The sequence below is a fragment of the Rhinolophus hipposideros genome (assembly GCF_964194185.1).
Source record: "Rhinolophus hipposideros genome assembly, chromosome: 1".
NCBI lineage: Eukaryota > Metazoa > Chordata > Mammalia > Chiroptera > Rhinolophidae > Rhinolophus > Rhinolophus hipposideros.
The window spans coordinates 100185904-100211397 of NC_138047.1; the positions used below are offsets into that span (position 1 = coordinate 100185904).

General features: G+C 45.7%; 1 protein-coding gene and 1 long non-coding RNA gene across 3 annotated transcripts; one reads left to right on the forward strand and one right to left on the reverse strand.

The window, feature by feature from the left end:
- Positions 1 to 55: 55 nt before the first annotated feature.
- Positions 56 to 8267, forward strand: LOC308497337. 2 transcript variants are annotated; one of them, XR_013993311.1, is made up of 3 exons: positions 56 to 91; positions 821 to 1172; positions 6667 to 8253. It is a non-coding gene; the product is annotated as an uncharacterized lncRNA (long non-coding RNA). The 2 variants fall into 2 exon arrangements; XR_013993312.1 differs by having other exon boundaries at positions 85 to 736; positions 6667 to 8267.
- LAP3 (leucine aminopeptidase 3) lies at positions 6391 to 25284 on the reverse strand. The gene is made up of 13 exons (XM_081047843.1): positions 25155 to 25284; positions 22710 to 22825; positions 21294 to 21348; positions 20737 to 20842; positions 19568 to 19727; positions 18196 to 18360; positions 15299 to 15457; positions 14877 to 15001; positions 13573 to 13661; positions 12615 to 12717; positions 9362 to 9441; positions 7429 to 7538; positions 6391 to 6932 (listed from the first exon to the last, which is right to left on the reverse strand). Exons 1-13 carry the CDS (start codon positions 25254 to 25256, stop codon positions 6743 to 6745), a joined length of 1560 nt encoding a protein of 519 aa, XP_080903969.1. The 5' UTR covers positions 25257 to 25284; the 3' UTR covers positions 6391 to 6742.
- Between the last annotated feature and the right edge of the window lie 210 nt (positions 25285 to 25494).

The window sequence follows — 25494 nt, forward strand, 5'->3', positions numbered from 1 at the left end:
GGGGGAAAGGCCCACTGCGTCTGCGCAGCAGGGTTCGCGCGCGCGGTCACGTGACGTCGTCGGTCACGTGACGGTGTGTTTCCCGGGCAAGGTCTGTTGGTCGTGGCGGGGAGTGATTGTTTGATGGTTTGGTCTCCTGCTGGGGGGGCAGGCCGCCTGGCTTTTCCTTTTATTTTTCTCACCTTGAGAAGGGAGGGCTTTGACCGGGTTTGACACCGTGTGTGCAGAGGAGAATCAATAACTAGGGTGGAGCGAGCCCTGGCGCGGGAGTCAGGGTACTGCCCTCCCGGCTGCGCCCTTAGCGCTCCCAGTGACTTTGGCCAAGAGCCGGCCTTGCTCTGCGCTCAAGTTCGCCGGCTGGTAAAAGACGGGATGAGCTCATTCACCCCTCACTTATTGAAAGTTTACTGTGTACAATTAATAATCCAGTCACTGGGTGTCACAGGAACAAACAGGCGTTTTCTGGAGAGACAGGTCACAAAAACGACTGACACTGTTGAGTTTCCCTAACCATGTGCCAGTGTGGGGACAGACTCCCAGGGAGCAGTTTCCAGGCTCGGGCTCACGTGGGAAGGTGCTGGCTCAACTGTGATTGGACGGCCGTCAGCTGTAACCAGGGAGCCAGTTAGCCGCTAATATAACTGCCGGATGCGCGTTGGTTGGCTGGTAGGCAGAGTAGTGGAAGGAAGATTGCACATTGTGTGGATCCCACTTCATGTGTCTCTCCCGGCCACCGGTGAGACTATAGTAGTGTGACTCCCCTACCCATGGCTCCTGGGTGTTCCTTTTTGGCCTCACCATGTCCTGTGTTCTTATGCAGGGAGTGCTCGCATGACACCCCGCGTGACATGGTGCAGCGAGCAGGGTATGGTGCCAGCCAGAGCTCTCCGAAGGGCAGTGGAGCAACCTGTGCGTGTGAATGCTCAGTCCCGGGAAACCCGTGGGGAGCGGCGCCGGGAGCAGGAAGCGCAATCTGCCTGGGAGAAACGTGACCCCTCGGTGAATTGGTGGTCCTCTGAAGCCTCCGGATGACACGCTGCCCTGTTGGCCAAAGCAAGTGTCATCTTCCTCCTGGTGGTCTGCTGCTGCGTAGGCTCCGAGGGTTGCGGACATCTTGCACTGAGGCCTCCACCCACTCAGACACCTGGCACAGTGAGCAGGATTCTGACCAGGTAGGAATTGTGTCTGACTCTGGGCAGGAGGACAAATGGCCCCACACAGTGTGTGGTGCCCGGTGGCCACTGTTCTCGGGAGTTGGACCCCCTTAGAGGGGTGGAAAGATGTGGATGGTTGAGCATAGGCAGGAGCATAGGGGAAGATTGTTGCGGCCTGTTGGGTTGGGAAGTGCGTGCTGAGGTGGCCCAGATGCGGGACTTGTAGTCCCAGGAGGAAACGCTTGCTGAGTCCTCTGTGGAGGATGCGGGTGAGGTCAAGGTCATCCCTCACCCCCAGGTTGGGGAGGACTTGGAGCCCTCGCCTTAGGAGAGGGCACATGTTGTGGGGCCAGCGCACAGCCCTGGCGAATGAATGTGGACTATGGGGAATTGCCTTCCATCCCTGATTTGATGGACCGCTTGACTGTTTGCTTGGGAATGTACCACTGTGTAGTGGTGCAGGTGGATGTTTGCTTTTGTGTCTTGACCGGCCACCGTCGAGAATATGTGAGAGCCCTGGCTCTGCCCAGAAAGACTGGTGGTACCCTGAGAACCCTGGCGGTGCCCTGGGACCTCTGGTTGTGCCTGGAAAATAGGTGGACATCAAGAGACACCCCCTGGGACATTACTTGAACTGGACTGAAACTTTTTCTCATGAGCCGGGTTTCTGACCCCTCGTGGCCCTTCCACGAGGGCCCCTCGTGGAAGACGCTTGTCACATAGATTGTGAGGCAAGACCCTGGAGGGGTGGAGTATGGGGACAGAGCCCCAGAAAGCAGTTTTCAGGCTTTCGGGCTCATGTGGAAAGGTGCTGGCTCGGGTAGTACATGGCCATCAGCTGTGACTGGTTGGCCATCAGCTGTTACCGGTTACCCATTAGTCACTGATATAACTGCCGTGACTGCGTTGGTTGGTGGTTGGTTGGTTGGTTGACAGGCAGAGAAATGGACGGCAGATTGTGGATTGTGTGGATCCCATTTTGTGTGTCTCGCCCAGCAGCCAGCGAGAATACAGTGGTCTGATTCCCCTACCTATGGCTCCGTGGGTGTTCCTTTTTGGCCTCACCATGTCCTGCGTCCTTATGTGGGGAGCGGGACCAGAAACCCTGCCTGATGCTCCGAATGACAGCCTGGCACTGTTCCCCTTAGGTATTTATGGTTACGGCAAAGAGAAACTCACTATGCTAATATTTTAATAACTTGCTTTAATATTTGCATTTATCTTTTCAGAAAGTAAATGTTTTCATTATATTTAATTTTACAGTTATATATGTGATAATCCAACACATTTACTGAGCTCTTCAGTCCCAGGTACTATTTAATGAGCTGTGGGTTGCAGCACTCATCTCAACTCTCTGCCCTCGTGGAGTTTACTATTGTTTTTGTGGGAGAGAGACAAATGCATAAGTGTATATGTAGCAATACCATGTAGAGATAAGTGCTAAGATGACAAATGAAACCCGGTCAGGGGATGGCTAAGGTTGGATTCGAGCTAGATGGTTGGAAAAGGCCTCTCCAGGGAGATCTGCACTGAAATGACTGGAGTGGAATTTTAGCTAGGAAAGCTTTCCAGACAGAGTGGTCCTTGAAGGAGCTTGCCTAGCATATTTAAGGAACCACAGAAAAGCCAGCAGGGCCAGAGTAAGGCAGGGTGCAAGTGGTCAGAGTAAAAGCAGGGGCTTTCATTTGCCAAATAGTCTCAGACCACACGTCACCTTCCTAGCCTCAATCTAAATTAAACCACACTCTCAGCCCCTTTACCCTGTTTAATTTTCTTCACAATATTTAAACATTGTCTGCAATTAACTTGTTTTCTTCTTCATAGAGAAGAAGACACACATGTACACACCGACTGGAATGCAAGTTCCGTAAGACCAGGGCCTGCCTCTCTCCTCCTGTATGCCCAACACCAGGAACTGAACCTGGCATAAAATATACATAATGTTGTCGATTGAACAAAATTAGAATGCCAGGAGGGAAGTAGTCTACTTCAGCAGTTCTCCAACTTTTTGGGGTCTCAGGACACCTTTGTATTTCTAAAACCTGATGGGGACCCCAAGCGTTTTTATTTATGTGGATTATGGCAGCCATTATTTACCTATTAAAACTCAAAATAGGAAAATATTTACCTATTAAAACTGAATTGAAAGCCTTTGTTCAAAAACCTATTATATGTTAACATAATATTTTAAGTAAAAATACAGCTATTTTCCAAAACCAAAAATAAGTGAATGAGGAGAGTGGCATCATTTTTCTTTTTTGCAAATGCTTTTAATGTCTGGCTCATTACAGGAGTGTATCTCATGCTTGCCTAACCAGGAGTAAGTTCCCTGAGCATGGGCAGTGGTCTCTCTCTTGGATTCACTCCAGAATAGAGCACGGATGAAGCATTTGGATTTTGCTGAAAATTTTCTCATTTAGAAAACGGGAGAAGACTGCTTGGAAACATTACTGAGAAAGAGGTCATGCACGTAGGGAGTTGAATACAGTGCCTAGTATAGACAGAGTAACATTGAGAAAAGACAAGTGACATGATGTAATTTGTTCAAAAATTCTCTCTTCACTGGTACAGAAACAGAAGCAAGCAAGTGGAGGCCAGACCAGGAAAGCAGTAATCTAGGAGCATTCTAGTAATCCAGAGAGAGAGAATGATGATTTGTACTAGGGCAGTTGAGGCAGACGGCAGAGGTGGTGTGAGATGCAGTCAAACTCCATGATTTGCTTAGCAAAAAAGCCAACTGGGAATGCAATTGCTGATTATAACTTACCTGAAGACAGGGTTTAGAAAGCTAACATTTCCCAAGGATCCTGATGAAAAGGAGGGGCCAAAAGCTTGAGTGGCAGAGCTGCAGTCATAGAATGGGCAGCAGCAAAGAAAGGGCCCCAAGGCAGTGGTCAGGCCAGTGCTATCTAATTGACATACCACCCAGTGATTGGGCATAGTTTAACTTTTCCTTCAACCTACATTTGTCTACTTTGCCATTCCAAGCAGCTTCTACGATGTCTGGCACAGGGTGGGCATGGAACAAATATTTGCTGAATCAATGAATCCTTCACTCCAAAATAGTAACATGTGACCATGTAGGGTATGAGGGCATTTTGGGATTTACTCCACTGTAATCTTAAAACCTCCTTTTAACTGCCAAGAGTTCAAGTTCATTTCCATCCCATTATTTTTCATCCATTCATGCAACCAATACTGACACTCAAGTGTTTTGCGTTCTACACAGAGATACAGTAAGAGACATGGTATCTGCCCTCACTGCACTTAAAATATGCACTGTCCCTGTATAGCAAGGGCTTATATCCTGCACTACGCTCAGTAATGGCTTCTTAAGCTCAAGACCACGTGTTAAGGTGCAGATGCTGGGCTTTGCAGATCCGTTGATCTGGGTTCTAATGTTTTTCCTCCTTTGTAGTTCGCAGGCATTAGCAATTTACTTCTCGTTGAGACTTAGCTTCCTCATCTCTACAATGGGGTCATAAAGACTGTTATTTGTTCATCTCCTGTGCACTCTCTCTTCCTCCTATCAGGGTGATAAATGCACCCAGGTAATCTTCATCTACATCTCCCCAAATCCTTGGCACCAACCATGGCTTACGTATCCAACCATGGTGGGTGATATCAGCACGAGTGTTAAGTGGGACTTCAGTGAAAGCTCCTTAAAATGTGTTAGGAGATTGCATCCCTTTGGCCTTGTGCCCTTTCCTCATCTTACTGTAGCCAGCAGCCCCACCAGCTGCCTGGGTGGAGGGAGCCTTGAGGCACATCAAGCTTGGGTTTCTGATGGCCATGTGGCTGCTCGAGTTTTGGATTCCCTATTTCAGCCACCTTTTAACTCGACTGTGTTTGAAACCACTGCTGTTTGGATTTGCTGCTGTCCACAGCCATGCTAACGTGTCCTCACTGGCACAGACGCACGTAATACCACCTGCCTGAGCGTGGTGCACGCTGCTTAGGTCAGCCCAGGGTCTGTGGAATACCAGGCAGCCGGAGGCACGGGCCTCGACCAGGCTAGACAAGCACATGAATCCAGGCTACACCAAGCCTTTTGTATCTCACGTCTGTAAACACAGTTCTATTGTTCTTTTATTTATAAAAGGCCTTTGATAGAAAGCCTTCCATCATATCCCTAACTTGGCTTTCTGAATCACTGACAATCTAAATGTGTTTAGTTTTCCTTCACAAGCTGGTAATCCCACCTTCTAATTCCATCTTTCCTGACAAGGTAGTTTCTGGACATGGATACCCAAGAGGAATCTGTGTACTCACTATTCCTGCCTGATTTTCTTTAATTCTAACAACATGAATATGGATGGCCATTTCCACTACCTTTCTATAAACGAGCTAGATCCGTAACAATATCTTCTTACATGTCAAGTTTTAAAAATATTTAAAATAATTCCATAAAGAGCTTTTCCTGTCAAATGTTTCAAAGTCTTAAAAAAAAAAAGGCATACATCCTATGCATAGGTAATTTGATTCACTCCATACAAAAGTAAAACAGAGGAAAGCTGTTCTCAAAATCTGCACCAATGGAATTTTGTTGACTGGCTGTAGTCCCAGGTGGTAAGCCCATCATTTACTTACCAACAGTCCCTTCTATGGTCTTGTTTCTATTTCAGTATTTTTCCCTCCTTTTTTCCTCCCCCCTCCCCGCTGATTCAAACCATTTCTCAGTCTAGTTGTGTAGGACACAGCTCCCTGGCCCATGCTGGTATTCTGAGCCTTGTGTTCCCTCCGGCTGCGGCATTCTGTCGCCGTTGGTGAGCAGTTCACAGCAGCTCAGGGCAGCTCACGGCAGCTCTCGCCGGCTGCCGGCTGCTCATGGCAGCACACGGTAGCCTGCGGCAGTACTTAGCTGCCCCAGCCAGCCCTCTATTTCAGTATTTAAAATAAACTCCACATGCATTCGAGTCACTGAACTTTAAGCATTACAGTTACCAATGAAGAATGCTCTGGAGAAAGACTGCCTGGGTTTAAATCTCGGCTCTCCCACTTACTAGCTTGGTGACATTGTCATGTTACTACCCTTCTCTTGTGCCTCATTTTCCTTATCTGTTGAATGGTACCTACCTCCTAAACTGATAAGCTCATCAGTGCCTCAAAGTGCTCATACAGAAAACTACCTGTATCACCATGCTCAACTGAATTACACACAAGGCCGAAAGAGACGCGTTGTTATAGTAGTCACTGGGTTTACAGTAACAGATAAGTAAATACCAGAGCCACAGCAAAGAGCACAAAATTCTGCATTTATTGTTTCTGACAACTGCATACTAACTTTTAGTTTGTGTTCCTGGCATCACCAATCTGAAATATAATTTTGCTCCTCAATTAAAAACATAGTCTAAAAAGTGATTAGATAGGTTTTTAAAAAATTCATCATCATATATAGACTATCTTAAAAATCTTTGCCAAGCAACATATTAGCTTTATATTTTAAAATCTCTGCATACAAATTTCATTGTATTGTGCGTTTTTAAATACCATCCTTTGTTTCCTTGAAAAGATTGCCATCCATTCCAAAATGTTTTGAAGCCCAACCGCCTGTGTAAAACAGAACGAAGGGACTTAGAGGAGCCACACTAAGCGCCGTCTCGGCTGAAGCGAAGCAAGAACTCTATCAGCGTCCTGGTGGGCCTCCCAGTCATGCCCTTCCGCAGGTATGGAATCTCGTCTTTGTTCGTCATCACGCCAGCGATGTCTAAATGCGCCCACTTCGGATGAGTCACAAATTCTTTCAGGAACGCTGCAGCTGTGCATGCTCCTCCAGATCTGCAGACAAAAGCCATTTTGATGAGAAAAAGACAAAAGCATTATCCTACCCCTTGTAGATGTGCCCTGAGCATTTTATTAAAGTTAGGTCCTCCATTCTTGCTAAGTAGGCTCCATGACCAGAGTGCAAACATCAAGCTTCTGAGACCTATGAAGAAGTTAGCCCAGAAATCCCTTCCAGATAGTTATCCTCAGATATAGCTTTAAGCAGTGAAGGATAAATCCCTTCACCCCAGGTAATGAATTCCCATACTATCCATCTCTTTCCCTTACCATTTGTCTAAAATGACCTTTAGATTTGAAAGCATGCAAAATTTTGAGAACCAGCTGGGAAATATCTTGAAAATTAAAGACATTAGAAATTAATGTTTATGAGCACTACATCAAAAGAAAACTGGACAGTTAAACTTTTTGTGAAAGGGAATAAAATTGAAAAAGGTGATTCTGGCAACCAATGATGACTATAAAATGTACTTTTATAGCTCACTTTACATACCTATATTTTCCAATGTTATTAATGTCAGCAAGCTGGCAATCTACAACCTGTCTTGTATAATGTTCAAACAGAGGCATCCTCCAGACACGGTCCCCTGTGTCAACACTGGCCTAGAGAACAAATAGGCATAACAGTTGGAAGACTGGATGCAGTAGGTTCTGAGTAAATTCACAGAGCTGAGTGTGAAGTGCTCCGTGCCGAAAGGAAAACAAACTATACAGCAGGTTCCAGAAGTAGTTAATCATTAATTAAATACTTAAGAATTATAAAAGAAACCAAATCTGTTGTAAAATTATCCCACAAGAGTGTAAGACATTTGTTAACATCATCAAACTAATAATATTGGTCTCAGTTTACATTATTAAGCTGACATCCTATAGTATGTACAGGCTGTAAAAGTCTCCCTGATGTTTGTTATATTGGTGAGCTGGGGGAACACGTGTCTGGAACTGCACCACCGAAGACCAGATTCTAAGACAAGGTGACCACATTCATTCATGTAATTATTTACACACTCATCCCTTCCTTAATCATTTACTGAACTTCTGAGCACCAATAGGTGTTAAACATAAAGAAATTTAATATCTGAACAATCAAAGGGTGTGTTTTCAAAATACACTGCGGTCAAAGATAAGACCCAAAAGTGAAAAGTCAGGAAGCAGCAATACAAGCTGTTATTTTGAGATCCAAGTAAATATCAGGTTAATCAGCCAAGGGTTGAAGGTGGCTACCTCCAGGAAAACAAACTGGAGAATGCTGTGGACTATTGCCTGTTATTTCAATAATTTTTATGCACATGTCACTTTAATTAAAGAAGTTTAAATTAAAATGTCAAGCCCAACAATGTTGGGGATGCTGTGATAGACGGAGTGCATGGGGGTGGAGCAGAGGGCCACAGCCCAGGCTGGAAGGAGACACCCGCGCTGAGGACCTCAGAGCTTGGGAGGGTCCAGCTTCACCAATGGCGAGATGACAGTGATGAAGGGGAAGCAGTTTAGGGTGAAAAAGAAGTTTAGGACTTTCAAGCAACATCAAGAATGTGTTCGGGGACATTTTGTATTTGTTCCCCACCGGCATGCAGTAAACTCCCATCAGTTACGGTACTTGTTGAAAGAATGAGGTGCCCGATGGAGCTGTCTCATAGCCGAGTGGATACCCAGGGTTCTCTGAAGCTCAGGAGAGAGTTGGGAGCAATCAACAGACAGGTACTGGCTGAAGCCATGGGAACAGGTGAGTTTCTGGGTAAGGACCATGAACACAAAGAAGAGCGTGTGGCCCAGGACTGAACACCCACCAAAGGGGAAGACAAAGGAAAATGCCAGAAAACGAAGCTGAAGAAGGGAACCAGAAAAGATTATCACAGAAGTCAGGAGCAGAGTGTCACCAAGAGATCAGAGTTATATGCTAGCTCGACAGCCTACGTGAGGCTAACAGTGGGGTCAGCAGTGGGAAGCTGAGGGCAGTGAGCGAAGGTCTGGGGCTGGGGCTGAGGGGAGACTGCCCAGTGAAGGGCACGGAGGAGGCACAGAGCACAGCCGTCAGAAGTTGCCCTTACACCTGCTAATGGAGCAGGGCAAGCCCCACTCACAGGCTCACCTCCATAGCCCACCACATGCCTCGTCAAAGGCCATTCCTTCCTTTACAAAGCTGTCCTCATCACCTTTCTACCTCAGAGGTTCTACAGTATGGCCATGGTATTTGTGAGTCATTGTCACATCATTCTGAGGCTACTGGAGGAGGACGGTGGTATCACTAATTTTGGAACATTTATAGGAAACCCAAAGCACTCTGAATCGAGTGTATTGCATTTTTAGTTCAGAGGCAAATCTACAACATAAAAATCACTTTAACATGGGGGGGAAGAAATACATCATTCTAAGGCTAGACTACGTTCATCATCTGTATAGTTTAGGCCTCTATATATTATTCCTACCTCAAATAATTTGTTCCACAACCAGGATGAATTTGTAAAGACCCCAGTGGCACTGGATCCCAAAGCTATGTCCATGGCACCTGCAAGACACAACCCGTCAGAGGTCAGAGGTCAGTCTCTTCCGCTTGTTGGGTTCCTCTGCTGCTCAGAACAAAACTTTAGCCTTTCACCCTATTTTAATGTATCCCTCATTTTAAAAAATAGATAAGCTTAGGAAATCCTTACTGTACATATTTAATTGCTTTCTCGTTTCTCAAGCTAGAATTCACCTTCAATTATTAAGGAAAATACAAAAAAAGGAAAAATTAGGTTGGTGCAAAAATAATTGCAGTTTCAAAGATTAAAAATTGAAAAATCCTCAATTATTAGTTTGGTGCAAAATTAACTGCTGTTTTTGCAATTATTTTTAACCTTTTAAACTGCAATTACCTTTGCACCAACTTAATACCTTTGCACCAACCCGTATCAATGACCACCAATAACCTCATCCCAGGGATAACCATCACATATTTTTCATATTTCCTTGCAGATATTTTTCTAAGCTTAAAAAAAATAATTAAGACCATACGGTGCATGTCCAAGTACGTGTTCTTCCTTTTACGCTTGAAACATTTATTTGTCTTTTATAAACAAATGTTTGAAAGTCGTTTTGTTCAGACCCACCTCTTTATCTCCAGCCACTAGCAGGACTTAATTACGTGCTGTGGCAACAGCCACTCACCTGGTATCTACTGTGTACCAGACACCATGACAGGTGCTGGCGATTCCCTGCCTACAGTCTATCTATGCGACGGGGAGGGGGGCACACATCTAGAGTTATATGTACACATCAATGCTTTACTTTTCAAATTAGTGGGTTTTTCCCGTAACTATTCACTTGTCCTCAACATTCCTGTCAACCCCAAAAGTCTTGCATCAATGTTTAAGTTTCACACAGAAACGATGAGCACTGACCTCAAATAAGAATGTGACATCTTCTCTTAAAGAAATAGAAAATGGTAAACACAAATATTTAATATGAGCCAGCCCGGTGGCTCAGGTGGAAGGAGCACCGTGCTCCTAACGCCAGGAGCACCGTGCTCCTAACGCCAAGATTGCAGGTTGGATTCCCACATGGGCCAGTGAGCTGCGCCCTCTACAGCTAAGATTGTGAACAACGGCTCTCCCTGGAGCTGGGCTGCCCTGAGCAGCCAGAGGTCAGCATAGGATACTGTGTGCTGCCAGTAAAGGCCGGTGGCCAACGTGAGTGGCCGGTGGCAACGTGAGTGGCCAGCAGCCATCGTGAGCAGCCGGCTGCCGTGAGCGACAGACAGCTGGCGACCGACATAATACCAGCATGAGCCAGGGAGTTGGGTCCTACACAACTAGACTGAGAAACAAGGGCTCGAACTGGAGTGGGGGGGGTGGGCGGAAGAAGGGGAAAAAAAATTTTTTTTATATGATCCAACTGGGATCATGGCTTTAAAGATGATTTCATCATCCACGTTAGAAAATTATTTTCTACATAATTATAGAGCTAGTACCAGCACCAATTTCAGAACTACGCGTAACAGAGGCATGGCTTCCATTTTTTCACAAGGAACATTTGGAGCTGTACATTGAGGTGCTAACTGAGCAGTGTTACCAGAATCACTCATAGTATAGAATAAACATCAAAGCTCCAAGGAAGGTGCTGATGTCACCACTCTCAGCCCATCCAACGCCACAAGCATGCATTGAGAAAATGAAGAGAAGTACCATGAGTGAATGGCTATCTCCTGAACTAGAAAGATTGGTTCAGTGTCTGCCAAGCCAGGCACATCAACCTGTATCATCTCATTTAATCTTCACAGAAAGCCCGCCTATCAACGAGGGGCTATTACACCCTTCTACAGATGAGACAGCTGAGGCTCTGTCCAAAGTTACATGCTATTAGGAGGAGGACAAGTTCTCTACAGACTATGTACTTCCTTCTGCCACAAATTCAGGATTGGAAATAGTTTCTTATCCTCCCCTTTAATTCCAGCTTGAGCTCAGAAGGGGCTCAGTAAGTATTGGGGTACTGAAGTGAACTTGCACTATCAACAGCTTTCAGAGAAGGCAAAGGCCAGGGTGATGTGAAGGGTCACTGATCAGGCTGCCTTAGTTACCGGGGGCCAACTTTCCCACTTTCTCAAACCCTCATGCTGGATAAAAGGTAGGAGCGCGATTCCTCACTTACTACCATCCACCTTACTGTCCCCAAACACCTGCCCCAGCACCTCCATCACTCAGCTTCAAGTATTCACTGAACTGAACAGGGAGACAAAGGACCATGAAAATACTGTAACGCCAGCTTTAAAAAGGACGCTTAGCAAATACATCTGTGGACTATTAGACCCACACAATCGGGTCTAAAGAAAAAGCTCTGCTAAAGTAGACTCATGTGACTAAGGGAAGAGTTAAAAACAAAGGATACAAAGTGATCTGAATTTTAATCTTATAAGAAACACAGACAGAATGGAATCCTAGAAAGAAAACTGTTGGATGACAGATTATGAACATTGGGGTTTTGTCAATAAAGCAACGCCCACTGTTGGTCCTTTAGGAATTTATCCATTATTCAATGGAGCCGGTGGTGGAACCGGGAGTGCTGAATTATAGGGGCTTGCCAAAAACCCTCCGATCTTCACACTACAGATAGAATTGTCCCCAGGTAGTGATGCTGGAAGGGTCATATAACTTGCCCAAGGCTGGCTGACTAGTAAGTGGCATAGCTGGGAGTCCCCCCTGGATCCCGCTCAAAGGCAATGTGCTTCATGCAACACAGTGCTTGCCTCTGCTACTCCCCCACAGGAATGGTTTTATTTCTGTACAACATCAAGTACGAAAAGGTCAGACAGCTCAGTGGGCAGCAGATACGTCATTATTAATTTGAAAAAAACAAAACAAAAAAACCATTGATTTTTGGGATTTATCACTAATCATTTCAGATGTGTATCAAATGATAATATAACAAAACATGTCTTAGGATCGTTTTTAGATGTCACTCGGGAAGGGCTGATCTGACCCACTTGTTATTTCTTATTTTAAAGGTAGAGCCTGGCATGTTTTACAATAACAAACCTAATGTTCAAAACAGTTTACAACTACAGAGCAATTCCTCTGGTGAAAGATCTCTGAATGCAAATGGAGCGAGCCAAACTTCAGCAAAACAGTGCCCTGAGTACAATGTGTGCGCTGGACGCCAACAAGTACAACCCACCTTCTTCAAACAAAGGCAGGAAAAACTGACCTGTTAGGGTAGCGGCGTTGATGATGACCTTCGGGTTGAAAGTGTGTGCGTAACAGAGCGCGTCGGCCAGGATGAGCCTCCCCTCAGCATCTGTGTTATCTACCTGCAAAGAAAAGGGTCAAAAAAAAAGCGGAGGGCAGGGGGGGGTGAGATAACACCAGAAAGGAGTATCAAAATTAGACACTCAAAACAATGTTCAATTTGTAAGTGAGAAAAAGCGGGTGGGACTTGCTTTGGTGCTTGTCACTGAGTATCAAAGACATACTTAAACTAGAATAGGAATATAAGTAATTTGAAGAGCAAATATAATTTAATAACCCCTGTACCAGAACTGATGACTTTGGAGGTTGAAATGAATAGAAAATGTCTGCTCTATTTTACCAACACGTTAATAACAAGAAGGGAGAAAAAAATCTCAAGATTTCTGAGAATAAATAGGATGCAAAGTTTAAGAAAGTTACAGTGAAGGGGCAGCCTGGACCTCCAGAAATGAGAACTTATGCACTGTCAGCAACTTTATATATATTATACTCCCTTCTTTTAAATTGAGGCCCAGTCTAGTGTACATGCGTGACGAGCCCCAGCAGAGAACCTGCTGCCACCTCCACAGGCGTGCAGAACCCATGACTCAGGACTGTGTTTTCCACCTGAACACCTACCTGTAGAGTGAATCAGCACAGGTATGTTCAGAAAACAGCCTGCACTTTCACCGCTTTGCCAGGCTCTGCAGTGCTGGCTGCAAATTCATGGTAATTTGTGTATACAGCATACAGGAAGTAGGAGGAACAAAAGGTAGGGAAAACATTCTTAAAATTCCCATAAAGAAACACCTTTGACTTTGCATGAAAAGCTCCTTGCAGTAGAGACAGCCCTCTCCTACATGGAGCCCGTGCTCTGCACCCATTCCAGGGGTGTTTGGAACGCCAGAAGGGGGAGGGCTGTGTCTTCCTTTACAAACCTGTATGGTCTTCCCATTCTTGGCTACAACGACATCCCCAGGCTTGTTGGCCTTCCCGCTGGGCATATTTTCACAAAGGGGGGCCAAACCTGTGGGAAAAAATAAATGAACAGGAAATGTGCTGGGTCCAAATATGCCACTTACGGGACAGATGCCACTGGTGGGCCATCAGAAGCACGCCAGACATAGATGCCACCTCAACCAAGTGATCAAATTTAGCATCACCAGTGACCCGACTGCCATTATGTGCACCAGCTATGGAGGTACACATCACCTAGGTAGCTACTTTCCAAAGAAGTCTAGCCTGATTCTATCATGAAGAAACAACTAAATAAATCAAATCCCGGAACATCACGACACAAGCCTGGAGCCTTCAAAACTGCCAATGTCATGAAAGAGAAAAAAAGGGCCAAAACAGGGTTCCAGATTAAAGAAAACTCAAGAGACATGGCAACCACATGCAACGTGTGATCCTTCATTGGCTCTTAAATTTAAAAAAATAAATAGAAATAAATGTATACACACACACACACACACACACACACACACACCCCTGCAATGCACATATAGACAACTAGGAAGTTTGAATTAGGTTACCGTATCAATCCTTGGAAGTCATAATGGTACTGTTATTACAAAGAATGTCCTTGCTCTTAGTATTCACATGTCATTTAGTCTGCAACTTATAAAAAATTCAGCAAAAAAACTTCCTTGATATGGGGGCTGGAGGGCGGCAGGGAGCATGTCAGACAGACCTGGATTCCAATTCTGCCTGTCCATGCATGGATGTGAGTGTGACATTGGGCAAGTCATTTAACCTAAGTCTTCCCCGCCCCCGTGTCTGTCTGAACCCTGGCAAACTCCCGGCATTGTGTCTGGTGTTACACAAGGAGCTGTCGTGTACACAGCACTTTTTCTGTTCCAGGCATTTTCTGTAGATCATGGCATTTGATCGGCCATAACCCTATGAGGTAAGCACTAAATGATCCAGCAGTGTCCTTCCACCCTGACTAGTGGGCTTTTGTCACTGGAGGAAATCAAATACTTGACATAATGTGCCCTCAACTGCTAACCACATTTTGCAGAAGTAAAACAAATCAGTCCGTGATTGCAAAATATATTTAACTCCATCAGTTTAGATAAGAAAATAGTTATCCCAGATAAATAGCTTCTGCTAGATGATAAACTATTCAAAAACCATTTCTTGATCTTTTCAGATTAGGGGAAACCATGCGTGTAGTCTCAGTTCTACCGCCTGACTGGATTCCAGAAGCGCTCCCAGACACGTGCCATTGCCCACTCACCTATGACGTTAATGGGCAGATTGAGCTTGGCTGCAGACACGACGGCTGAACATACAGTGGCAGCTCCTCCCATGTCAGCCCTCATGAGGTCCATATTTGCAGAAGGTTTGATGGAGATACCACCACTATGGGGGAGAGGACAATCCACAATATTAGTAGCCAAGAAGAGGGCCAAGGCCACTCTCTTAAAAAAGAATACATAAGCTAAGGGTTAACCACCACATAAAAGCACCATCTACCTGGCAAAGGAAATTCAAATTTCTAAACTAAAAATCTGAGTGATTTCAACATTTTAAAAGTCTTTATAAAAACATAGGCGGGTGTCTTAGCTGATTTTATTTCTATTTGAATGAAATTTAAATAATACAAGTGCACACAAAGCATTCACCAAAATACAAAGCACGGATACAGTAAAGACATACCTATCAAAGGTAATTCCCTTCCCAACAAACACCACGGGCGGTTCACTTGCATTGGGGCTGCCTCTGTAGTGAATTTCCAAGAAGACTGGAGGCTCATCAGATCCTTTGGCCACACTTAGGAATGACCCCATTCCTTGTTCCTCAATCCAGGACTTGGGTCTACAGGGCAGAAAGGGAACAAAGTAAATACTCTTTGTTGTCTCTCTTTCAAAGTCACTTAGAAAAAGCTCATCCATTTTGTAAAAAAGTGTAACATACAAGCTCTTAAAATGTACACATGTCAGTACTTCAATTATCACGTCCTATTTGCTTTCTGTGTATTTTTGGCCCAGTCACTTGATTCTGAGTCAGTTTCCTCATCTATAAAATTAGGTCAATGTTACCTCCATCAAAAGATTAGCTATAGAATTACTAAGAAAATTCATGCCTGGTACATAATGAAATGTCAGATAATGCATAGTCAATAAATAATTGTTACTTGATTTTTTCGCCCTAACCTACTCATGTTTCTGAAGTTTTAATGTAAAGATAAGGCTCTGAAACCATACAGGATGCTTGTTTAAGATAATTAAGGGGTCCACTGCTTTACTGTTTGGCATTTCTAAAAAAGACAAAAGCAACCAACCAATCACCCAACAAAAACTCAACAAAGTTACACTTCACTAAATGAACTAAAATATCCTATTTCTTTGCTTTTTTAAAATTGCAGGAGTCCAATCTTTTCAATGTGACAAGACAACAGTACGACAACACTATTTCTCATTGTGTCAATCACAGTTTGAGATATCTGATTGAAGTGGGAAAACTAGTTACTTATTACTTAATAAACACCGGATCAAGGGGGGCGATATAATGGGTATAGTCTTGAGTGCCAACCAGAAAACAGGCCATATTCCTATTCCTTCTAGGTCGGGAGTACAAAAGGGCTTTGTATTGATTTCTGGCCACGTAAGTAGGCCAAGAGAAATCCTACACTCCTACAGAGAGACCAGCAACAACCACATCCAAGGAATGTTCCTCTTGCACTTGCCTGTCCATTTCTTGAAACTATTAAACCAGGATTGCACCATGGAGAGATGGTCACTGACTCTCCACTGAACTTCAGAGGGAAAATAAAAATGGGAGATAGAGCAATAAAAAATCACTTCAAAAGGAACAGGCTATTTAATGTGGGCATTTTTAATCACAAACTCCGTCTTTAATGTTTTATTAAAGTCCTGCCCTTTTGGAAGTACTGTCGGTATTTTGATCTGTACCCACCTAGAGGGGGTTGGGCACAGCTGTCTCAGTTGAATGGGTCACACTCTGTCTACCTAACACTCGCCGGCTCTGGCCGACTTCCCTTTGCTCTGCCACAAGCCTTGCAGCTTCCTGAATGGCCTCTGCACATGTGCTAACCCACTTGAAACACCCGGCCCCCCTCTCTTTGGCTGTTAGCTTCTAAGCCAACCTCCAGACTCTGCTTAGGCACCATTTTTGTTGGCAAGCTTTTCCAACTCTTCCACAATTCCCCCAGCCTCTGCTCCTGCAGCACGCCTCCTCCACCTGCCTATTACTTCCTATGAGGTCCTCACTTCTCTGAGAACAAGGACCACCATCATCCATCGCTGTATGCCAAATGCCCAGGCGCACAGGAGGTGCTGTCACTGATGTGTAACCACACGGCCACAATTTACAGACACCAAGTAGCTCTGGTGTCTCCTCCCATAAACAAGGAAGAGCCTTTGCTGAGACTCTTTTACAGAGACTAAACATTGCTACAGATTGAATGTATGTAACCATCCAAAACTTCTCCCAAGCTCTTAGTACCATGTTTTCTACAGATTACACATTTTTCTTCAGTCTATCTAGACTATAGAGGTTTTCCTGGGAGGGGAGGAGAAATGAACTCCAATAACAATTAAATCCTGAAGAATTGTTTTAAATGGATGTTTCCTTGAGAAACAATCTTGATAGTGAAGATTCTTTATGTAAAGCAAATATCTCTCAATTTATTTTAATCATAAATCCCCAAACGCTCCGACTTGGTTTGCTTAAAGGGTTATGGACAGGGTTATGGGTAGGTTATGGGCACTGAGAGGTAATGGAAGCTGGAGGAGCAGCCTCTTATACCCACCACCCTAGCTGTGGGTGACACCCCAGGGTCACCTTGGGACACTAGCGCTGCTAGCTCAGGTACCTACAAGGCAGATTCTCATTCCACACCCAGGCAGGCATGCTATCTATGCTCCTCACTTGCGTCAGAAGAAAAAAAATAGGAGGAATTCACCAAAACAAAACAAAATATGTAAGTTCCTCAAAAAGTTAAGGAGTTACCATCTGAGCCAACAATTCAACTCCTAGGCACATACCCAAGAGACATGAAAACATTTCTCCACGTAAAAATGTGTACGCTAATGCTCACAGCAGCATTAGTCATAGTATCCAAAAGGGAGATACAACCCAAATGTGCTTGAAATGAAAGCTGCGGGGAGAGGGAAATGAGGAGTAACTGCCAATGGGTACCAGATTTCCCTTTGGGGTGATGAACATGTTCTCAACTTGATTGCGATGGTAGCACAACTCCATGAATATACTAGAAATCATCAAATTGTACAGTTTACATGGGTCAACTATATGGTATGTGAATTATATCTCAATAAAGCTGTTATAAAATACATGTACACACACACACCCGTGTGTAGTCTGAAGTCAGAACACTCTCTCAAAGGCAAGGAAAGATACGATAGAATCTCTGAGCCCATGTTCCAGCTTGTGTGTGACCACTAGTGGATTGTCTCACCTCTCTGGCCTCAAGTTACAAGTCACTGCTCTGAATAGTTAAAGGAGCTGGATTTTAGGATCTCTAAGGCTCCTCCCAGCTGTTCCTGTGAGTTTAAGACATAATCCTGAATTACCTGATGTGGACCTCTGTTTTACTACTAGCTCCTTTGAGATTCTTCTCAATGATTTCAGCAAATCTGGTTGGCGTCATCTCATTGGCAGGAGTCTCCATCAACTGGCGTGCCATGTTCTGGCCTGAAGCAAAGAGGACCCCTTTCTGCCAGGCCTCCTGGTCCCCGCTGGCAGAAGAAAGCACACGGTCACTGTCAGGCAACTTCTCCAAGCACTGGCGGTCAAAACCGAAAAGAAAGACTAGAAAAACAATGGACACATGGGACCTGGGCAAGCGTTTCACTTCAGAATCCTCATCTGTATAAAAAAGGGGTTGGACTGATGGGGCCCTAAATCTACCACACAGTTGATGAAAGAGATTTCCACAAACAGGCCCGTTTCGTCCTCCTTTGCTGTCAGAAATGACGCAGCCCCAAGTGCTAACTGCAGAAAGGGTAGACTGCTCCGTGCTGACAGGACCTGACGGCCTTTCTGCCTAATGTGGGCCTGGGTCAGGCCTCTGAACACCAACCCCTCACAGGGCAAGAATCAGCTTTAAAAGAGAAAAGGATGGACATGCGTCTTGATCCTAGCTCTTCCTGTGCACAACAGGAATATGGGCGGTGTGGAGATGGATAAAATAGCTCCTCGTTCGGGGTTTTACCACGTGCTGCTCACTTGCCAGCTGTGCCTTTCGATCATTATAAAAACCCTATGAAATCGGAAATTATGATGCCACTGAACAAATGAAAAGGAAGCAGAGGGAAGTTTTGGTCACTTAACTGGGGTCACCCAGCCAGTAAGTGGGGGAGCCAGGATGCAAAGCCCGGCTGACGGGTCTCAGAGCCCTTATTCTTCACCATCACAGCATAGCTGCCAACCAGTGGGTTATGCCAAGACCCCTACTGTCCCACAGCACCATCTCCTGAGGGGCTCACACTGTCTGCTCCTGACAGCAGGGGCCTAGTCTTCCAGAACAGGCCGGGGATGTAATACGTACTCAATAAACCTGCCGCAAGATGACCTGCCCCATTAGACCAGGAGGGCTAGGTCCTCATCCCTTCATCTGTGTAGCTCTGGCGTTCAGCGGCGCAGGCAGATGCTGGTTAGATGGAAATGGTCTGGACTGAGAGCTGCTGAGACCTGTCTGTCACCTCGTTCCCTCCCCCATCGGGGAGCTAACTTGGTGTCGCCTCCCAGTAACCAGTGAGCACGGAGGGGCCTCGGGAGTCATGGGGGACATGCGCATGACGACAGCCAGGAGCAGAGCATGGGGACGGTCATAGGCAGGCTGCACAACCATGCCTGAGACCGAAAGGCAAGCAGCTCCCATCCAAAGCCCCCACTGTCAGAACCCCAGGGAATGCAGCCTTGCTCTGAGTTTCGTTCCCTCACCTTCCATGGAGCTTTGCAGACACAACCACCTTCTTTTTCTGCTTGAGGTCATCAAACTCGTAAAGACCGAGCACTGCCCCTTCCGCAGCGGCCTGGGCATCGCCACAGGGATCGACCTCCACGGAAGAGATCTCCAGGTCTTGAACCTGCCTGCACCCCGCTTCAAAAGGAGAGGAACCAGAAAATCAATCAGAGACAACTCGAATAGCAGACGGCAGAGGCATGGTGTGGCGTGCCGAGCAAACAGGACAGGGGGTCAATGCCCAGTTCTGACACCTGACCTTCTATGCCCCTATTTCCTCTTAGCTAAAATGAGGACGTACACACACCTCACAAGCTGTGGGCGGACAGACTGACGGTCTGGCTCGGTGTGGAGTGGCCACTATTGCTAGCATTACTTCTGAAACTAGGATTTCCTGATGAAGCGTCCCAGTCACCAGGAGCTTGCCATATGAAAAATGACAGAAGTGATGACACTGAAATCATATCCAAGGAATTGACCAGAGTCCATTCTTAACGCATTTTATTAAGACCAGGTCAGCAAAAACTCCCAAATAAAAGTTATGAAATAATCATCCAACATGAACTTTGAAAGTAAATTTAACAATCATACATGGTATACACCTGGGACCAAAGCTCAACTTAGCTAATTTCCACCGCCTCAGCAATGCTTTCAAAGCATCTTTAACCAGTCTCTGCGGTGAAGGCCTCGTCCTGCTGCTCAGCTCTGAAGGGACTCAGTGGGACTCAACTTTTAAACCAGGCACATGACAAACTGGGGCCTTTGGTAGCTAGTGATGAACAAGCACCTCCCACTTTGTGTCTATTTTCTCTGAGGACTCTGTGGGATTTAAAAATTGTATTATACCAGGGTTGGATTACAAAAGAAAAAAAAATCCACACACCAGAACTTTCTGGTAAAACAGAGCCTCTACAGTCAATACGGAGAGAGTGAACAAATGGTCATGAAACCTCCAAAGAAATGTAAAGAAAGAAATATAAATGTCAGGCAAGGGAAACTGAATATTCGTTCAGAAGAGTTATTTCTCTGTGAACGTGGAAGGGATGGTGGTGGTAAGATGACCAAAAGAGGGAAGGCAGATAATCTTAAAAAGCAGACCCCTTGGGAATCTCCATCAATATTAAATAAATGTCAAAAGTAAAATAACCTGCAACGGCCACTCTGATGTTTTCTTTGCCTTCATGCCAGTTTTCCTGGTCATCCACTCCAGCTGCCTTTTTGCCGAGGCCGACCACCACCACGCTGGGGAAATCCTGTTTGGCAAACACACAAAATCAGCCACTTTCCGTCTTTAAAGCATTCCTTTCCAGCAAGGAGTGGTACGTAGGCTCCCACCTGACCACCTTAGCCGCAGCACAGGGCAAAATCACTGTGAAACTGGTGGCTGGGTTTTTAGCTCTGCATCTTGTAAAATGTTACAACGAGTGTGTTTGAAAGGGAGAGTGAGGAGAATCCTGCAAATAATTCTATGTAGGAGCACCCCAACGCTGGCAACTGAACAAAGAAAGCCTAAAGATTGAGGAATACGAGAGAGGGGCTACTTTTTGACAGTGATTTGCCTCTTTACAATCTTATAAATCGTATTCAACACTAGGACAGACTATACATACAATCTAATACAACTATGCAGCCACACTTCTTGGCATATATAGTAATAGGTGTTCACGAAGGGTTTGCCAAATAAACCTTATCCTCGGCTCATACCTCATGCAGACCATAAAAGGTTCGGGTTTTGCCAGCCTTCAGAGGTGGTCCAGATCTGAAACAAGAGGGAATAGTGTTTCAAAAAATTAGTTTGCTCTGTTCCCTTGAGACGTGACATATGTACATATGTCATTTAGCATTATTAAAACACTCTGCTGCTTCTGTGAATTTGCTGCACTTATGCTTTTATCAAAAGACAGAATTCTCTCAGGCCAGATCTCTCTGATGCAGCACTTTTAATTCTAGCTCAAAAACTACTTAGCAAACTTCCAGACTAGATGTAATACAAACTTATTTGAAATATAGAAAGAGATGCCACGGATGGGGAATGCGTGGCTGCGGAGGAGAGCCGAGCACTAGATGAAGGCCGAATGGAATTCTACAGTTTTCTAAGATATAGGACACCAACTTAAGTGGCTGGCCCGACTGCGGTGTGTCTGGCGTGGAGGTTGTTTGTGGGGGCTTATCTGCAAGTGGGACACTAAGCAATCTCTAAACAAACCAGGTGGCAACGCAGGATTAGAGTCCAGGGACTGGACGCCCTGGTGCAGACTGTGTTAAATAGTCAGGAAGGCAAGTTGTTCTGTACTCTGTACAGGTCAGCTTCGCAATCAATGAATTAATCAGGCACATGAGAAGGCTGTCTACTGGTAAAGGACTGCAAACTAACAGGGGAGGCAGATTGTTATCGAATGAATAGATAATAATATCATTATTAGACTCCACGTATTAGATCCCAATACATTATCTATAACTCAAATAAGACGTAGTTGCAGAGGCTTATACTGACACTTCTATTTCTGCCCAATGTGGCCTGCAGCTCAGAAGGACTTTGAAACTTCAGTATTTCCCTACACCCTGGATAATCCCAGAGAGGTCAAAAATCTCAGGGCCCACCCAGATTTACTGAATTAAAATCTGCATTCTAACTCTATCCTCAGGAGTTGCACATGCATTTTAAGATGTGAGAAGAAACTCAGGATATGCAATGGAAGGAGCAGCCTCCTGAGGCTGTGTTGAACTAGCCCAGGGACACTATTTCCCCACAAGTGAAGGGGAGTTAAAGGAAGTGAGAGAGGCTTTGGGAATGAGGGTGGGTGGGTGGGAAGAAAAGAATTTGAGCTAGGAGGGTGGACTGAGGAAATCTGGTACTTTCCAGAGCCTCTGGTTCAGGCTTTCACAATAAGTTTATAATGTGGTTGAAGTGGCCTGATGTCCCAGAATTGTAGACCCACACATAGTGAAACAGCAAGTACCAAAGTGCATTCCAGAGACACAAACTTTCACTTCCACTGGGCTGATACTGCCCAGCACGCTTCCGAGCATTTTAATCTACTAACAATAAAGCTGAGAAAAAAATATTCTCTTTTGTTTTCAAGGCATTTAAAAAACTGGGACCCATAGGCAAATACTTACATGTTCAAAATTTCTCTCAGCTTTCCAGACACCAATTTATCAAAATTCTCTCCTGCACTTGTAAACTGTGGCACGTCATTTTCTTTTTCTTTGGTATAGATTCCTAAAACAAGGCCCTGAGAACAAGCAAAGAGATGAGTAGGTTGGGTGGATCCTTTAGAGGGGGACTCAGGGGTCCCCTGAATTCCAGAAGGAGCAAATAGTTCCACCCAAACCGTGTCCCCCTCAAGGACAGAAGAACAAACCAAAACAGAAGCAGGTGCTGGGCAGTTAGCTACACTCATGTCCTGCCTAAATGTTTCGAATTCCTGCCAAATCAAGACTGTAATTCCTACCTGTCCTGGGTCTTCATGGTCCTGCCCAAGAAAGGGTTTTCACAACATAAAGGGCTTCCTTCACTTTTAATTAAAGAAGAGCAGAAAGGCGTTTTGTTTAAGAAAACAATTCCATTTGTAACCATGTCAGACTTCAAAGACTTCAAAACATGTCGCTCCAAAATATGCCAAATTTGTCATATTGATTACTTTGAGTGGCAGGCACTTGAGACACAGCAGATATAGGGAGGGCTCTCCGACCTCCCACTTTTTACCCAAAAGCAGATCATAAAATTTCCCACAAGGAAGATCCTCTCTCTGTACCAGGAAGAGAGAACATTCTTATCATCAGAGACTGGGAATCAACACCATAAAGGACTGGTACAAACAAATCTACTAAAATAACCCTTATCTTCCATTAGTTTCCCCCATATATTTCCTTGTCACTGTGTCACAATCTACTGCCCCCTAACCCAAGCCTCTGTCTTGTTGCATGCCCACAATTTCTCATCCTCTGTTTAAAAAGGTATATAAGCTTTTCGGCTTAAAGGCTTTTGGGTCTTCATTTTCCTTTTGAAGGCTCCCATGTACATATAAAAATATCACACAAAATTTGTATGCTTTTCTCCTGTTAATCTGTCTTATGTCTGTTTCATTCTTAGGCCAGCCACAGCACCTAGGAGAGTAGCGGTAGGTTTTTCCTCCCCTACAACCTTCAAAGGCAAATCTGATATTCTGGGATGCTATCCCAGTAAAGCCAACGGCTGCACTTGCCAATACGAATAAGAACTCTGGCCAGCTTGTAGGCTGAAAGAGAGAAAAAGGATGCGACTTGACAGGGATGGGAACAAAGCATTCTGCCCAGCACTTTGTGGCTTCTAATTACTGAAATCAGAAAGTAAACGTAGGAATCAGTATTTGCCTTTGCATGGCAATTTATGATTTAAAAATGTTTTCTGCCTTATGGCAACTCTGACGTGGAAAGAACATGTAGTCTTCTCATCTGACAGATAAAAAGGAAACTGAAACCAGGTCTGATATTCTAGCCTGGGTACGATAGAACCGTGTGAGAATCCTGATGCCTTCCCTCAGTCCTTTGTCCTTTCCACTAAAATCACACTGGTACTTGGACCAAATCGGATCCTGTCCTTTACATCAAAGAAAATAGGTTTCCTTGGCGTTGGTAACCTTTCCAGGTTCTAACTTTCCAACACTGCCCATTCCCCAGATTCCACAGAACCAAGGAGACAGGACACAGCTGTTACCTGGGTAGGATGTCACACAGTGTTGGAAAGAGCACCGGACAAGCATCTGGTCCCTCTGCCATCTGACATAACCAGAGACCTGAGCTCAAGCCCTATCCAGAACCTTCCTCGCCAGGGACAGTCATTTCCTTTTGGTCCTCAAGCATGACTTGCCCTCCTTCCACCCAGCCATTCCCCTTTCCAGATTCTCCATATCCCAATAGTGACTTTCTTCCTCATTTTTCGGAGCTCCGTTAGGTGGAGAAGGGTTTTCCTCTGGCAGACGCTCTCCTTTTAATTTCACAAAGAGATGGTTCTCTTTGCAAAGCCGTTTTCCCTACGGAGGCATTATGTTTCTCTAGAAAGCCGTTCAGGCAGTTGCCTCTAGGAGGACCAGTCTTTTCCTGGCCTCCCACTTGAGCGGTGCAGGGCGGGAGGTGTGCGGCCCGGCTGGCCGGCTCCCGGACCTTAGAGGGCCTTTCACCTCGGCCGCCTTGGGCTACCTCCTAGCTAAGGTGGGAACAATACCGGCACTGTTCTTTTCCTGCGTGTCTGCGACGACTAAACAAAATAATGACATCAGGGCACAGCACAGAGGGGGATCAGGAAATGGCAGCTGTGGCCCTTCCATCTAGGAGCCCCGCGTTCGGATCCTAGCACGCTTCCAAGCAAGAGAGCGCACCCGGCTGAGGATGCTCGCGGGATCGGCAGCCCCGAACGCCCGGCCCCTAACCAGGCTGAGCTCTGCAAAGGGAGCGAACTTTTGAGCCCATTTTTACAACTTGGCGCAAACGCCAGGGACCTCGTGGCCTCGACCCGCCCCGCAGCCCCGTGGCCCGCGGGCAGGACTCTCGGGGGCGGCCCCGGACCCCGCCGCGGCATCTCACCTTCGTCATGTCTGCGGTTGCAAGACCTCGACCCCAGAAATCCTTCACCCGAAGACGTCGCACGGCGACTCTACCGGCTGCCGGAAGAGTCAGCAAGAACATCTTCTCGGCTCGGCCCCTGGCGCCGCCCTTCAGCGAGCACGTGGTGCCTGGATGGTGGGAGAGCGCCTGGGGGCGGGGCTTCCGGGGGCAGCGGGCGCGCGCCTAGGGGGCGGGGCAGGTAGCAAGGCGTGCGCCGGACGGGCACTAGGGGCGTGGCGAGAGGGCGTCTAGGGGCGGGGTTCTCTAGGGAGGGCCGGCGCGCGCCTGAGGGGCGGGGCAGGGGCAGGGGGCGGGGCGG

Coding starts and splice junctions, on each gene's coding strand:
- LAP3 (XM_081047843.1), bottom strand. CDS start 25,256: ATGTTCTTGCTGACTCTTCCGGCAGCCGGTAGAGTCGCCGTGCGACGT. Junction 15,458..18,195: donor AAAACAGAGGTCCACATCAG/GTAATTCAGGAT, acceptor TCTGCCCTGTAG/ACCCAAGTCCTGGATTGAGG. Junction 13,662..14,876: donor TCTGCCCATTAACGTCATAG/GTGAGTGGGCAA, acceptor TTTTTCCCACAG/GTTTGGCCCCCCTTTGTGAA.